The 12,357-nt window shown below is 40.6% G+C and overlaps 1 protein-coding gene across 6 annotated transcripts in view; it reads left to right on the top strand.

Annotated features, from left to right (window-relative positions):
* The first annotated feature begins 600 nt into the window (after positions 1–600).
* The window catches only part of dcp1b (decapping mRNA 1B), an 88,862-nt gene continuing 77,105 nt past the window's right edge, over positions 601–12,357 (top strand). For 2 of the 6 annotated variants that reach the window (XM_020529643.2, XM_020529640.2), the window contains exon 1: positions 681–847. In XM_020529643.2, the coding sequence (XP_020385232.1) occupies positions 844–847 (4 nt within the window). In that variant the 5' untranslated portion in view covers positions 681–843. Of the gene's footprint in view, positions 848–12,357 lie in introns of all 6 variants that reach the window. The other 4 variants (XM_048607566.1, XM_048607567.1, XM_048607569.1 and 1 more) reach the window with 4 other exon arrangements.

Here is a 12,357-nt window from a genome sequence, read left to right as displayed (position 1 = left end):
TATCAGACACAGAATTCAATGTCACACATGAGTCATGTCAGACTCGAAATGTTAAATCTGTTTCTCTCTCCAGACTGCCGACTTCCTAAATCAAAACCGAAAGAACTGCGGATGCTATAAATCAGGAACAAAAACAAAGTTGCTGGAAAAGCTCAGCAGATCTGGCAGCATCCGTGAAGGAAAAAACAGAGTTAACGTTAACTCTGCCGACTTTCTACACCACTTTCAGTTTTTGGTATGGTAAGGATAACGTCCTGGTAGAATTTGATACTAGGTTTCAACTTAACGCTTCCTCACAGGTCAGAGTCAGCCAGAGGTAAAACTTGCTTTTCTGAAGAAGGGTCACTGAACCCGAAACGTTGACTTTGCTTTGTCTCCACAGATGCCATCAGATCTGCTGAGTTTTTTCCAGCAATTTCTGTTTATGTTTCTTTCTCTCTGAGTGGTAAGCAATAAGAAAAATATCCTGCAACTAAAATAACATTGCAACGATCTTATAACAATCTGACCATGCCTTCAAACCTGTTCCGGTGCTAACACCATGTGTGGACTCGAATATATATATATTCCCCTATCTATTGCAGCAACTTCCACGCTGCCAGTGGAGCTCGTCACCCATTTTTTTCTGTGTTCGATGGCTCTGTAAGCGACTGTGTCGTCTGCCTCGATGTCTCTCCGAGCTGTTTTCTTGCCTGTTTGTTGTGGTAAGATGGCTGCGGTGTCGGGGAACAGAGGTCTGGATATTAGCCTCGCAGCCTTACAAAGGCAGGATCCGTATATTTTTCGTATAGTGGATGTGGCTAGTCAGGTAGCGCTATACACCTTCAGTCAGAGAGACAATGAATGGGTGAGTTTAAAGTGAGGAAACGCGAGTTTGGAGACTTTCTGGTAACGTGCTCAACTGAATTTGCCACTGTTGCTGCAGGAAGGTAAAAGGAAGGGTGACTGGCGCTGAATTTGTCATTACTTCGTAAACCGCTGATGAAACTTTGTGTGTCGAATTGTGGGTTGTGCTTTCTTGTTCAACGTAACAGCACACGTTCAGGTTGCCCTTGAAAAGATGTGTATTGAAGGATGTGAGATCTTCATAAACGATTCTCAGAGTTTTAGACTCTCAGACTTTCTAACGGCTCAAAAAGAAATGAATATAAAAACGTTGAATGATGCGATAACATTGGGCAAAAATTTAGCGTGTGTACACGACTCTATGTATTCGACGCAGTTGAAACTGATGCCTGCAATGTTAAAGGGCTGAGAAAAAAAAACTTTATGTGAGAAAATTAATACCAAAACATCGGCCAATTTGACGATTTGGGACTAAAGTTTTCAAATATCATTGATCTCGTACATTGTCCTTTGTTCAGTTTTTGTTCTGGCCACTTCTAGAATTGTTTTCTTGATTGAATGGAACTTAACCAGCGTGCACTAATATAACACGTAATTTATAGTGAAATTTATTAAAATATTACGTTGTCCATGACTTTCAGTTTATGAAAATTGAACATTTCATTCGTGTTTGGAATCATATTAATGTTGTACTTTGAAAGAGCAGAGACACAACGTATCCTAGATCTTAGTATTTGATAAATCTCCCCAATGCTGATACCGATGCAACTCTTGGTTAATGTAATTATTGAAGCTTCTTGCCTTTACAGTAAAAAGGGCAATTCGTAACATGAGTGTAATGTGAATTGTTGTATAAACAAGAGGCACCCTGGTCAGTGTAAGAATGCAAGCTTCTCTTTAAGTACCTTACCACATCAGTGTCCCCTCCCCCAAATGCACTTAGGATCAGGATTCACCTATTCAAACAAATCTATCATTGTAGCAGTTCAAGAGTGACACTTGGCAATGCGTTTAGTGGAGGTACACCTGCAATGCCATTGGGCAGGGAGTTCCAGAATTTTAACTCATCAACACTGAGGGAGTTCGAAGTCAAAATAGTAAGTGGCTTGAAGGGAAACTTGCAGGTGGTAGTGTTCCCATGTATCTGCTGTCTTTATCTGTCTTGATGGTATGGCTTGTGGGTTTGGAGTATATAGTATGAGGAGTTTTGGTAGATTATTGCAGTGCATCTTGAAATGGTAGACAGCACTGCTACTCGGTGTATATAGTGGAGGGAGTGAATGTTTGTAGATGTGGTGTCAATCAAGTGGCTGCTTTTTCCTGGATGGTGAGATCTAGTTGTTTGAGCTGCAGTCATCCAAACAAGTACAGATCGAATTCCTGACTTTTGCCATGTTGATAGTGGACAGGCTTTGCAGAGACAGTTGAGTTACTAGTTGCATGATTCCTTGTCTCTGACCTACTGTGGCTACAACAGCATTTATATGGATAGTCCAGTTCAAATTCTGGTTAATGGTAACCCCAAGATGTTGATAGTGGGACGTTCAGTGAAGGTAATGGCATTGAATGTTAGTTGTAAGCAAGGGGTGTTTGCTTTTAGTCACTTAGTCAATCACGGTTTTTAAAACTGGCTGAAATTCTGATAGCTCCCGATGTTCTGGCAGCATGTGCATGTTGTACATCTAAATGTTCATCTAAAAGTAAAACTTAACCATATTAATTACTATGTTAATATGCAGGCTACAGTGCAATTTCATTTTTTTTATTTCCAGACTATACATGCGCTGGGGTGTGGTTGCCATTCTGTGTGGTTTTAATTCCTCTAGATGTGTGATTTTTACATACTGTAAAACAGTAATGTAATACAAAACAAATCACATATGCAGATCAACTCTATACTGCATCATTTTCAATGTGTATTGTTAAACCTTACTGAATTGACAGCTTTGGGAGTTGGAAAATTTTCTCACACCAGCTATCCTAAGTGAGATGATTAATTATTGAGAAGTTTAGGACAGTTTTGTACTGAAAGGTCAGTCTTATCCAATTTACTGCACCATTTCTGTGTGGGCTCCTTGCTCTTAGTGAAAAATCTTTCATTCTGTCCTTTTGAATCTAACCAGTTCCCCATAGGTCCACCAACCATTTGATATTTTAGTTTCTTGAAGGAAACTCTCTTTTAAATCACATTCACAAGCTTTAAATTGCCGAGTGTGCAATTCACACACAATTGATTGGTACCAACATTAAGAGAATAGGCTTTGTATTTGTGTAGCTCTGAAACATTGCAAAGTGCTTCACAACCAATGGATTATTTATGACATGCAAGCATTGTCACATAGTCCTAAAAGAATCAAATACTGAATTTATTTAGAGGTAAGAAACAATAATGCTGTAATTACATTCATTGCTGGTGTATTCTAGAGGTCACTAATTAGATGAAAAGATAGAGACGCAAAGTTTCAGAACTATTAGAGGTGCAGGAATAATAAATGGTAACAATAGTGCACTTCAGTTATCCTAACATAAATGTTATTTACTGAATAACTCATAGTCACATGAATTGGCCTATTCTTCCATTGTCTGCTCCAAGTTGTTGCTGGCAAAATTGCAAGCTTCCACCTTGTGCATTAATCGCAATAGTTAGGGATTTTCTTCAAAGGTAGCTTTTTGGACACTTGCACTTGTTTTCAGAGATGTCCAGCATTTAGATGTTGTATTTCTATATATACATGTGGTCATGTCTATTTTTCTTCTAGTGCTGGCATTTCTCAAATTCAGACTGTCAGAAAATTCTCTTGAAGTTGCGTTAGAAACCTGGGCAGTTTCAGTTAGTTGGTTCCCTCTTCAAAGAAGTTGAAAGCAATTGCAAGTGTTGGTTTCACAGTGGAAATCGGAAGTTTGTTAAGAGAACAATTATTTCCACGTGGAATAAAAATGATTAATGTGGATCTCAGAATTAAACAACTGTTTTGAAAGTAAAAGATACTTTATTTAAATTTCTACCTGGGGCTTTTTAATTTGCTTCTAGGATTTGGCCATTCCTTATTGACCCGAAAAGGGTGATGTGCTGCTTTCTGGAGCTGCTGCAAGACCGTAGTGCTGTTAAGAATGGTGTACCAGGGTTTTGACTTGTGATATTTTCACAGGCTAGGCTGCAGAGAACTATCCTTTTTTTATGGTGCTTACATGTTTACTTTCACAGTATCAAGCACAGTCGGCTTGAAAGGCTGCGTGAAGGCAATTACATATATGCCAGAAGTAATGTCAAGGAACACAAAGATCTTTAAGACTCAACATGCCTGTTCTGGGTCCTAAGCAGGATTTAATGAGTGCGTAGGCTACACTAATGTAAAAGTTCAATTAAATGAGGAAATAAAACGTCAGAAGAACTGTCTTCACAGGTCAGTCAAAGAGATCTGTAGTGGATTCCTTGCACAGTGTGTGAGAGAGAGAGAGAGAGAGAGAATACTCTGGAAGCTAACTTGCTGCCAAGCTGTGAGGGGCATTAAAATGTATCCTTAAGGGCTGTGTCACACTTACTTGGTTCATGGAGAGCTGAGAGAACCCTCAAGACTTGTAATGTGTAGAAAGCTGTTGAGTCAAATTAAGAACAAAAAAGAAATCTATTTGGACTTTTAAGCTTAAACGTTGGTGGATTTCCTGCTGATGCACTTGAACAGGAAGTTGGTGCTGTTTACATTATGTCCGTGCACTAACACTGCACTGGAACCATAAGTAGTTTGCCTGTTGTTGCTACCTTTTCCTTGTTGCCCCATTTTCTATCCATGCTCCATTCTGTTCACTGCTTTCCTCTTGCTGCCCCACCTGATGCTTCACTCACTTTTCTTCATTGCCCTGCTTGCTGCTCAGTTTCTGCATCCTCTTTGGTGATTTGTTTGCTGGCTTTGGTTTATACAAAATATACATCAGTTCCTGTAGCTAATCACAGTAACAACACATCTACGTACTTTTTTTAAAAAGTTGGGAATGTGGTGCAAATGGTTATCTCAGTGTCGTTAGCAGTGCAATATTTGAGTAATCAGTTGTCGTGACAAAGAAATTTTTATTGCAAACTTCTGTTAAAAGGTGGTAATATCACTGGCACTGCAACTTCATGCGTGGTGAGTGCATCTCCTGCAGTTGTGTTGCCAGTAAGTGCAGTGTTAAATAATAAAGGTTTACAAAATATACTTTCAACTTAGTGGTATATGCTTTGTTTCATTCGTATGCTGTGCAAACTTTTGTATAAAATGTGGAATTATTTATTTTCACATAATTCAGAGTTTGAATTTTTTTTTAAAAGTTAATGATCACCAATATTTACAGCATTGTACATCTTTTCATTCAAATTGATATCATCCTTAACTAAATAAGCTATAGATGGTCCATTCTTCTTGTAGTGTCTTTTTCAGTGAAAAATATTTTAAGTGCAATCAAATGTCTCCTTAAATATTTACCACTTTTTTTTTGTTCTTGTAACCTAGTTTCCACTTTAGCTTACACTGTCTTCATACCGTTGTAATTGCTTTTAAGAATCCAGTGAGGGACTCGAATTTCTAAATCTCAAATTGAAGTTCTATTATATATACATGTTCATAGCTAATGATCCTTTACTTACTAGTCTTGTCTGATTGTTCATTACCAGATTTGAAATGGCTTGTTCCCTGTCTGGTTCCAGAATGTTTTAAGAAACTGTCCTAAATACCTGTAAGAACTCTATTCTTTAGGCTACCTTAATCTTTGATTTATTCGCTTTATTGAAAGAGTAAAATTTCTGACAATTATTGCAGTCTCTTTCTCACAAGACCTAGTTATTTCCAGTATTTATACCCTGTCCTGTAATGTAGCTGAACATCAGTAGCTTCTTTCTTTGCTATTGCTACTTCTTATTACCACCCAACCTGACTGTTTGCTTTGATCCTCCCAAGATCATTTCTTACTGATGTACTCATCTCATCCTTCGACCATAAGATTAGGTGTAGGAGCAGATTTAGGCCATTCATCCTAAAGAGTGTGCACCATTCTATTTTCTCCCTGTCACCTTTGATCTCTTACTATTCAAGAACCTATCTTCCTCTGACTTAAATACACTCAATGACATGGTCCCCACAGCCTACTGTAGTCATGAGGTCCACAGATTCATCACCCTGGCTGAAGAAATTCCTCCTCATCTCATTTCTAAAAGGTCATTCCCTTCATTCCGAGGCTGTGCCCTCGAGTCCTTGTCTCTCCTATTAGTCTTTTCCATGATCACTCTGTCCAAGGATCTTGGTATTTTGTAAGTTTCAATTTGATCTTCCCTCATCCTAAATTCTCTCCAGTAGCGACAGAGTCCTCAACCACTCCTCATGACAAACCCTTCGTCCCCAGGGCCACTCTTGTAAACCTCCTCTGGACCCTCTCCAAGGCCAGCACATCCTTCCTTAGATATGGGGCCCAAAACTGCTCTCAATATTACAAATGTGGCCTGGCCAGAGCTTTATTCAGCCTCAGCAGTACATCCCTACTGTTAAGGTTGGTTGGCTCGCCGAGCTGGTTTCTTGTATCGCAGACGTTTCGTTACCATGCTGGGTAACATTCTCAGTGCAGCCTCCGATGAAGCATCGGTGTGTTTTCCCACCTGGTTTTTAAACTCTGGAGTCCGTTCAGCTGGATTGCCTCACTTCCGGTTTTCCTTCGTTGTGGAATGTATATGGGGTCGAGTTCAATATGTTTATTAATAGCATGCTTCGTGGAGTGCCAGGCTTCTAGGAATTCTCGTGCCTGTCTCTGCCTAGCTTGTCCCAGGATTTTGGTGTTGTCCCAGTTAAAATGGTGTTCTCCTTGTCCACGTGGATTGAGATGAGTGAGTATTGGTCATGTCTTTTTGTAGCCAGTTGGTGTTCATGTACCCTTGTTGTTAGTTTCCTTCCTGTTTGTCCGATGTAGTGTTTCTCACAGTCTCTGCAGGGATCTTGTAGATGACATTGGTCCTGTCCATGGCGGGGAGTGGGCCTTTAGTTCAGGTGAGCAGTTGTCTTAGGGTTGACGTGGGCTTGTGTGCCACTCTCATGCCCAGCGGTCGTAGGAGTCTTGTGGTGAGTTCCGATGTGTTCCTGATGTAGGGTAGTGTGATGAGTGTGTCGGCGCGTGTAGTATCTTCCTGATGTTGTTTGTGTAGGCATCTTCTGACCCAATTTTCTGGATATCCATTATCCCTGAAAACGTGGAAGAGGTATTCTTCTTCCTCTTGGCATAGTTCCATGTTGCTGCAGTGTGTTGTTGCCCTTTTAAACAGTGTTCGCACGCACCTTCATTTGTGTGTGCTGGGATGGTTACTATTGAAGTTCAGTACCTGGTCCGTGTGTGTGGCTTTTTTGTGTACTTTTGTTTGCAGTTCCTCATTTGTCTCGCGTCTACCATGACGTCCAGGAATGGGAGCTGTTTGTTCTTCTCTTCCTGTCTGGTGAATTTTATTCCGGTGAGGGTGTTGTTTATAAGTTTGTGTGTTTCCTCTAATTTGGTCTGTTTAATGATGACAGAGGTGTCGTCCATGTAGTGTGTCCATAGTTTTGGTTGGATTTGCGGAAAGGCCATCCTTCCTAGTCTTTGCATCACCACCTGTGCTAGGTGATCCCAAGGGTGTCCAGTTGATTTGCTCGTATGTTTGGCCGTTGAAAGCGAAGTAGGTGGTGAGGCATAGGTCCAATAGTTTGAGCATGTTGTCCTTGGAGATGGTTTCACTGGGGTCTTGTTCCAGTAATGTTGTCATTGTTTTCCTTGCTAGTGGTATGTCTATTGATGTAAATAGGGCAGTGACATCAAACGATATCATAGTCTCTTCGTTGTCTATCCTTATGTCTTTAGAGTTGAGGAATTCTTGGGCTGAGTGGATAGAGTGGGATGACTTGTTGACTAGGTGCCTGAGTCTCCTTTGTAGTTCCTTCGCTAATTTGTGTGATGGAGTGCCTGGTAGGGAGACTATGGGTCTAAGGGGTACTTCTGGCTTGTGCACTTTTGGGAGGCCGTAGAATCGGGGTGTGTTGGTTCCTTCGGGTTTCATTCTTAAGAAGCTTGCTTTGTTGATCTGTCCTGATTGTTTAAGTCTTTTTAGCTTGTAGAGGATTTTGTTGCCTAGTTGCGGTGTCGGGTCAGTTTGTACTCGTCAGTGAGCAGTGCCTGTGCCTTGGAGATGTAGTGCCTTTCATTCAGTATCAATGTCATGCTCTGTTTGTCTGTGGGCAGTATTGTGATGTTCTTGTCCTTCTTTAATCCGTCCAGGGCCTGTCTTTCCCGTGTGTTGAGAGTGTTGAGTTTGCTCCTTCTGGTTAGTGTCGGGATTACTGTCTGTCTTATTGTTTGTTGTGTTTCTTCGTTGATATTGTTGGTCTTTTAGTGTGGCTTCCAGTGTGGCCAGGAATTCCGTTTTGTTGGCGTCCCTGTAGTTGTAGTTCAGTCCTAGGGTGAGAACGGCTTTTTCCGTGTCTGTCAGTTTCCTGTCGGAGAAGTTTCTTATCAATGTGTCTGTTCTGTTGTTTTTTTTTTGGGTAAGTGTGGTTAGCTTGTCTTGAAGGATCTGTTTTTTTTCTTGGCTCTTGTGGTCTGTCAGCTGATGTTGATGGCTCGTTCCATGTCCGTTGTCCAGTCTTGATTGGTAGCCTCCAGGAATAACGTTTTTTGGCATGTAATTTCTCTGTTGTATTTGTGGAGGTTAGGTGGATTTGCTTTGCTAAATTGGCAATAGTGTCCAGGGTAGAAAATGTAGAGATAGGGCAGGGGGTGGGTCTGGGTCTGGGTGGGATACTCTTCAGAAGGTCAGTGTGGACTCAATGGGCTGAATAGCTTCCTTCCACACTTTAAGAATTCCATGAAGGAGGATTAAGAAAGGATGTCTTATTTCAGGAATCTCTAGGGGATATCATTCACATCTTGGTTGAACTTCAAAATCTTTTTGACGGAGAGCAACTCTGGTTCAAATCAGTAGATTTGAGCAATTAGAGAGGTATAAAAAAAGAGGTGCCTAAAGCAGATAAGGGAAAATCAGTGGATGAGTCATTGTAGACACTTAATCAGATGTTTCATAAGTCAGCAAAAATTTATTTTGGTCAATAAGACTCAAGGGTGAACCACCTATAGTTAACATAGCTGGTTAAAGAAAGTAGTCAATCAAAAAACAAAGGCATGCAAAGTGGCACAAACTAGTGGCAGGCCAGAGGATTGGGATTTTCTTTTTCAGGAATCAGCAGCAGATGAATAAAAAGCTAATAAAAAAGACAGAAAATTGGGTATAAAAGTAAACTGGCAAGAAATATGAAAACAGATGGCAAGAGTTTCTGTGGGTAAATAAAAAGAGAGAAGCTGAAGTAAGTGTGGGCCCCTTTGAGGTTGCAACTGGGGAATTAATAATGCAGAATAGGGAAATGACAGATAATTGAAACTAGTATTTTGCATTGTTCTTCATGGTGGAAGACGCAATAAACATCCCAACGATAATAGTTAAGTAAGGTGCTAATGTGAGGAACAATTTTGTAACCGTCTCTAACATGAGGGAAGAAACACCCAACAAAATAGGTCTAAAGACAGACGTGTCTCCAGGACCTGATAGATGACCTCCTACATCCGGGCTAATAGTTTTAAATGGAGTGGTGATAGAGACAGTGGAGGCTTTGTTCAAAATATTCCAGAACTCATTGGATCCCAGGAAGGTTCCAGACGATTGGAAAACTGCTAATGTGACTCCCCTTTTTAGGAAGGAACAGAGACCAAATGTAAGAAAACATAGACCAGTTAGCCAAACTTTTAGTGCATAACATAATGAAGCGGAGTCGACATGGTTTTGTGAAAGAGAAATCCTGTTGGACAAATTTACTAGAATTCTTTGAGGATATAACAAACAGTTGATAAAGCTGAACTGGTAGATGCAGTGTATTTGTCTATCAGGAGGCACTTGATAAGGTGCCACATTAAAGATTAGTGCACAAGTTTGGAGCTTACACCATTGGTTAACATGCAGAAGACAGAGTCAGGATTAAAGTTTGTTTTTCAGATTAGAAAGATGTAGGTAGTAGACAGCCACGAGAATCAGTTCTAGGGTTTCAATTATTTATTATCTTTATTAATGACTTGGAGGAGGGCAGCGTGTAATGCATCCAAATTTTCTGATGATACAAATATAAGTAGAAGGAGGTATGTTGTGCTGAAGACATAAGCAAGGGGATATGGAAAGGGTGAGTGAGTGGACTTTAATGTGGGAAAGTGTGTGGTCATGCGCTGTGGTAGAAAAATCAAAAACCAATATTTAAATGGAGAGAGACTGAAAAAAGTGCAATGCAGACAGATCTGGGTGTTGTTGTGCATGAATCACAAAAAGGTAGCATGCTGCGCAGCAAATGCTTGGGGTTTGGAGTTTTAAAAACAGGAAGTCTTATAACAACTGTGCAGGCTGTTGGTGAGGCTGTGCCTAAAGTACTGTGTACAGTTTTGGTCTCTATCATAAAAAAGTAGTGGCATTGGAGGCTGTTTGAAAGAGATTCATTAGGCTGATTCGTGGGATGAAGGGGTTGACTTATCAAGAATGGCTAGACAGGTTAGGCCGTTAATCATTAAAATTTAGAATATCAGAGTTGGTGAATGATCTTATTGGAACATTCAAGATTCTGAGAAAGTTTGACAGTGTAGATGTTGAAATGTTGTTCTTTCTGCATGTGGGAAAATCTCAAATTAGGAGACATTGTTACAGATTAAGGGGGCACTCAGTTAAAACTGAGATGCAAAGAATGTTTTCTCCTAGAGGTAGTGATGTCTGGAATTCTCTATCCCAGAGAGTTGCAGAGGCTAGTTCACTGAAAGAGTTTAAAGAGGAGGTGGATAGATTTTTGAAATATCGGAGTTGAAGATTATGAGAAGCTGGTATGAAAGAGGGGTTGAGACTTGGAGCAAGCATGTGAGCCTACTGAATGGCCTATTCTTCCTATTTCATATGTACTTAAGTTAAACCCCCTTCTCTTGAAAACACAAGTGTTCCCTCCAATTTTTTTTCCTGTTGTGTGAGCCTCCGAGGTCTGTGCGTGGAACCCATAGTGGCTACGTACATGCAGCAGTACAAGTTAGAACAAACTTTGTCCCCTACACCCACCTCATTATTTAGCATAAGTTAATGTAAAACACTCCCTAGAGCCCAAGTTTACTTAGCCAGTACACTGGTTCCAGCATAGTTCAAGGTGAAAGCAATCCCAATGGCACAGCACCTTCTTCTTTCCTCAATATTGGTACCATTGTTCCACAAATCAAACCTGTTTGCCCATGCTGATCTTTCATGCCCGTTCTCTCTGAAATGAGGTCAGACAGTTTGATGTTCCTAATGGAAATCTGACCATTCTGATCAGTCTGTGCATGTGCTTTTGCATGTGTCTTGTCAAACCAGCACATAATAACCAATCATAGTCACCAATGTGACCGTCAGTTCATCTGGACTGAGATTTTATAAGCTTACGCCATTCAGAAGCAGAAGCTTCTGAGGCACATTTTGGCTTTCTGTATCTGTGAGCATTCAAAACCTATGAACTGAAGGCATCTCTTGACTGTTATATAAGGCAGATAAGAAAAAGCCAAAGTCTCACTGAGATGTAAAGGGAAAAAAAAAATTGATTTCTCGATCCCTGGTTTCAACAAGAGAAAGCTGATCAATTGTCAGGATAGTCAGAACTGCAGATGCTGGAGTCAGAGACAACTGTGTGGAGCTGGAGGATATTTTTCTGAAGAAGGGTCCCGACCCGAAACGTCAACTTTCCTGCTCCTCTGATGCTGCCTGGCCTACTGTGTTCCTCCAGTGGTGATCACTGATCAATTGTCAGACAACTTCCCACTGCAGTGCTCCAACTTGCGATGGTGTTGCTCATAAATGCAGCCATCTTATCTATTCTGTACTAATTTGTTCGTGGCTCACGTAGTATTTCAGACATTATTAGATTAGTTCCTAGCTACTCGTTCTACCAAGGGAGTACTTCTTTCTTAGTCCTATCTATGTCAGTGGTACATAGACCGGGACAACTTCATTCCTCCATTTCTCTCCAGTCCCAAAGTGCTGCTCATAACCCTGGCACCAGAGAAGCATTTCAACCTTCAGGTCTTTTCACTCTCGGCTTCAGAGAACAGTGTCTGTACCCCCAACTATTCTGTTCTCCACTATAGTTTATATTCCTCTTTACTATCCTAGTCCATAACATTCACAACCAATTGATTACAAGCTCCCTGTATTTACGCACAAGTTTACATCTAATTTAACCTTTAGTTAATATTTCCATTACCTGTTCCCTCATTCCATTTGGTTTCAGACATTCCTTCACAAAACTCTCTAAGGCTGGTAGAAATTCAGTTTGGTTCCTTTTGCTTAGAGTTAGGGCACTACCACTATGCCTGAGAACCTATGGAAGACTTGAGGGTTTATTTGCATAAATCATTGAAGATAGAAGGGCAGATTGAAGAACTGCTTAAAAAGGCATAAGGGACCATGGACATTATACATAGAGG

Source organism: Rhincodon typus, chromosome 18 (assembly GCF_021869965.1).
Source record: "Rhincodon typus isolate 14 chromosome 18, sRhiTyp1.1, whole genome shotgun sequence".
In the NCBI taxonomy this organism is placed as follows: domain Eukaryota; kingdom Metazoa; phylum Chordata; class Chondrichthyes; order Orectolobiformes; family Rhincodontidae; genus Rhincodon; species Rhincodon typus.
Note: the sequence above shows the minus strand (reverse complement) of the source record. Positions and strands in the feature narration are given on the sequence as shown.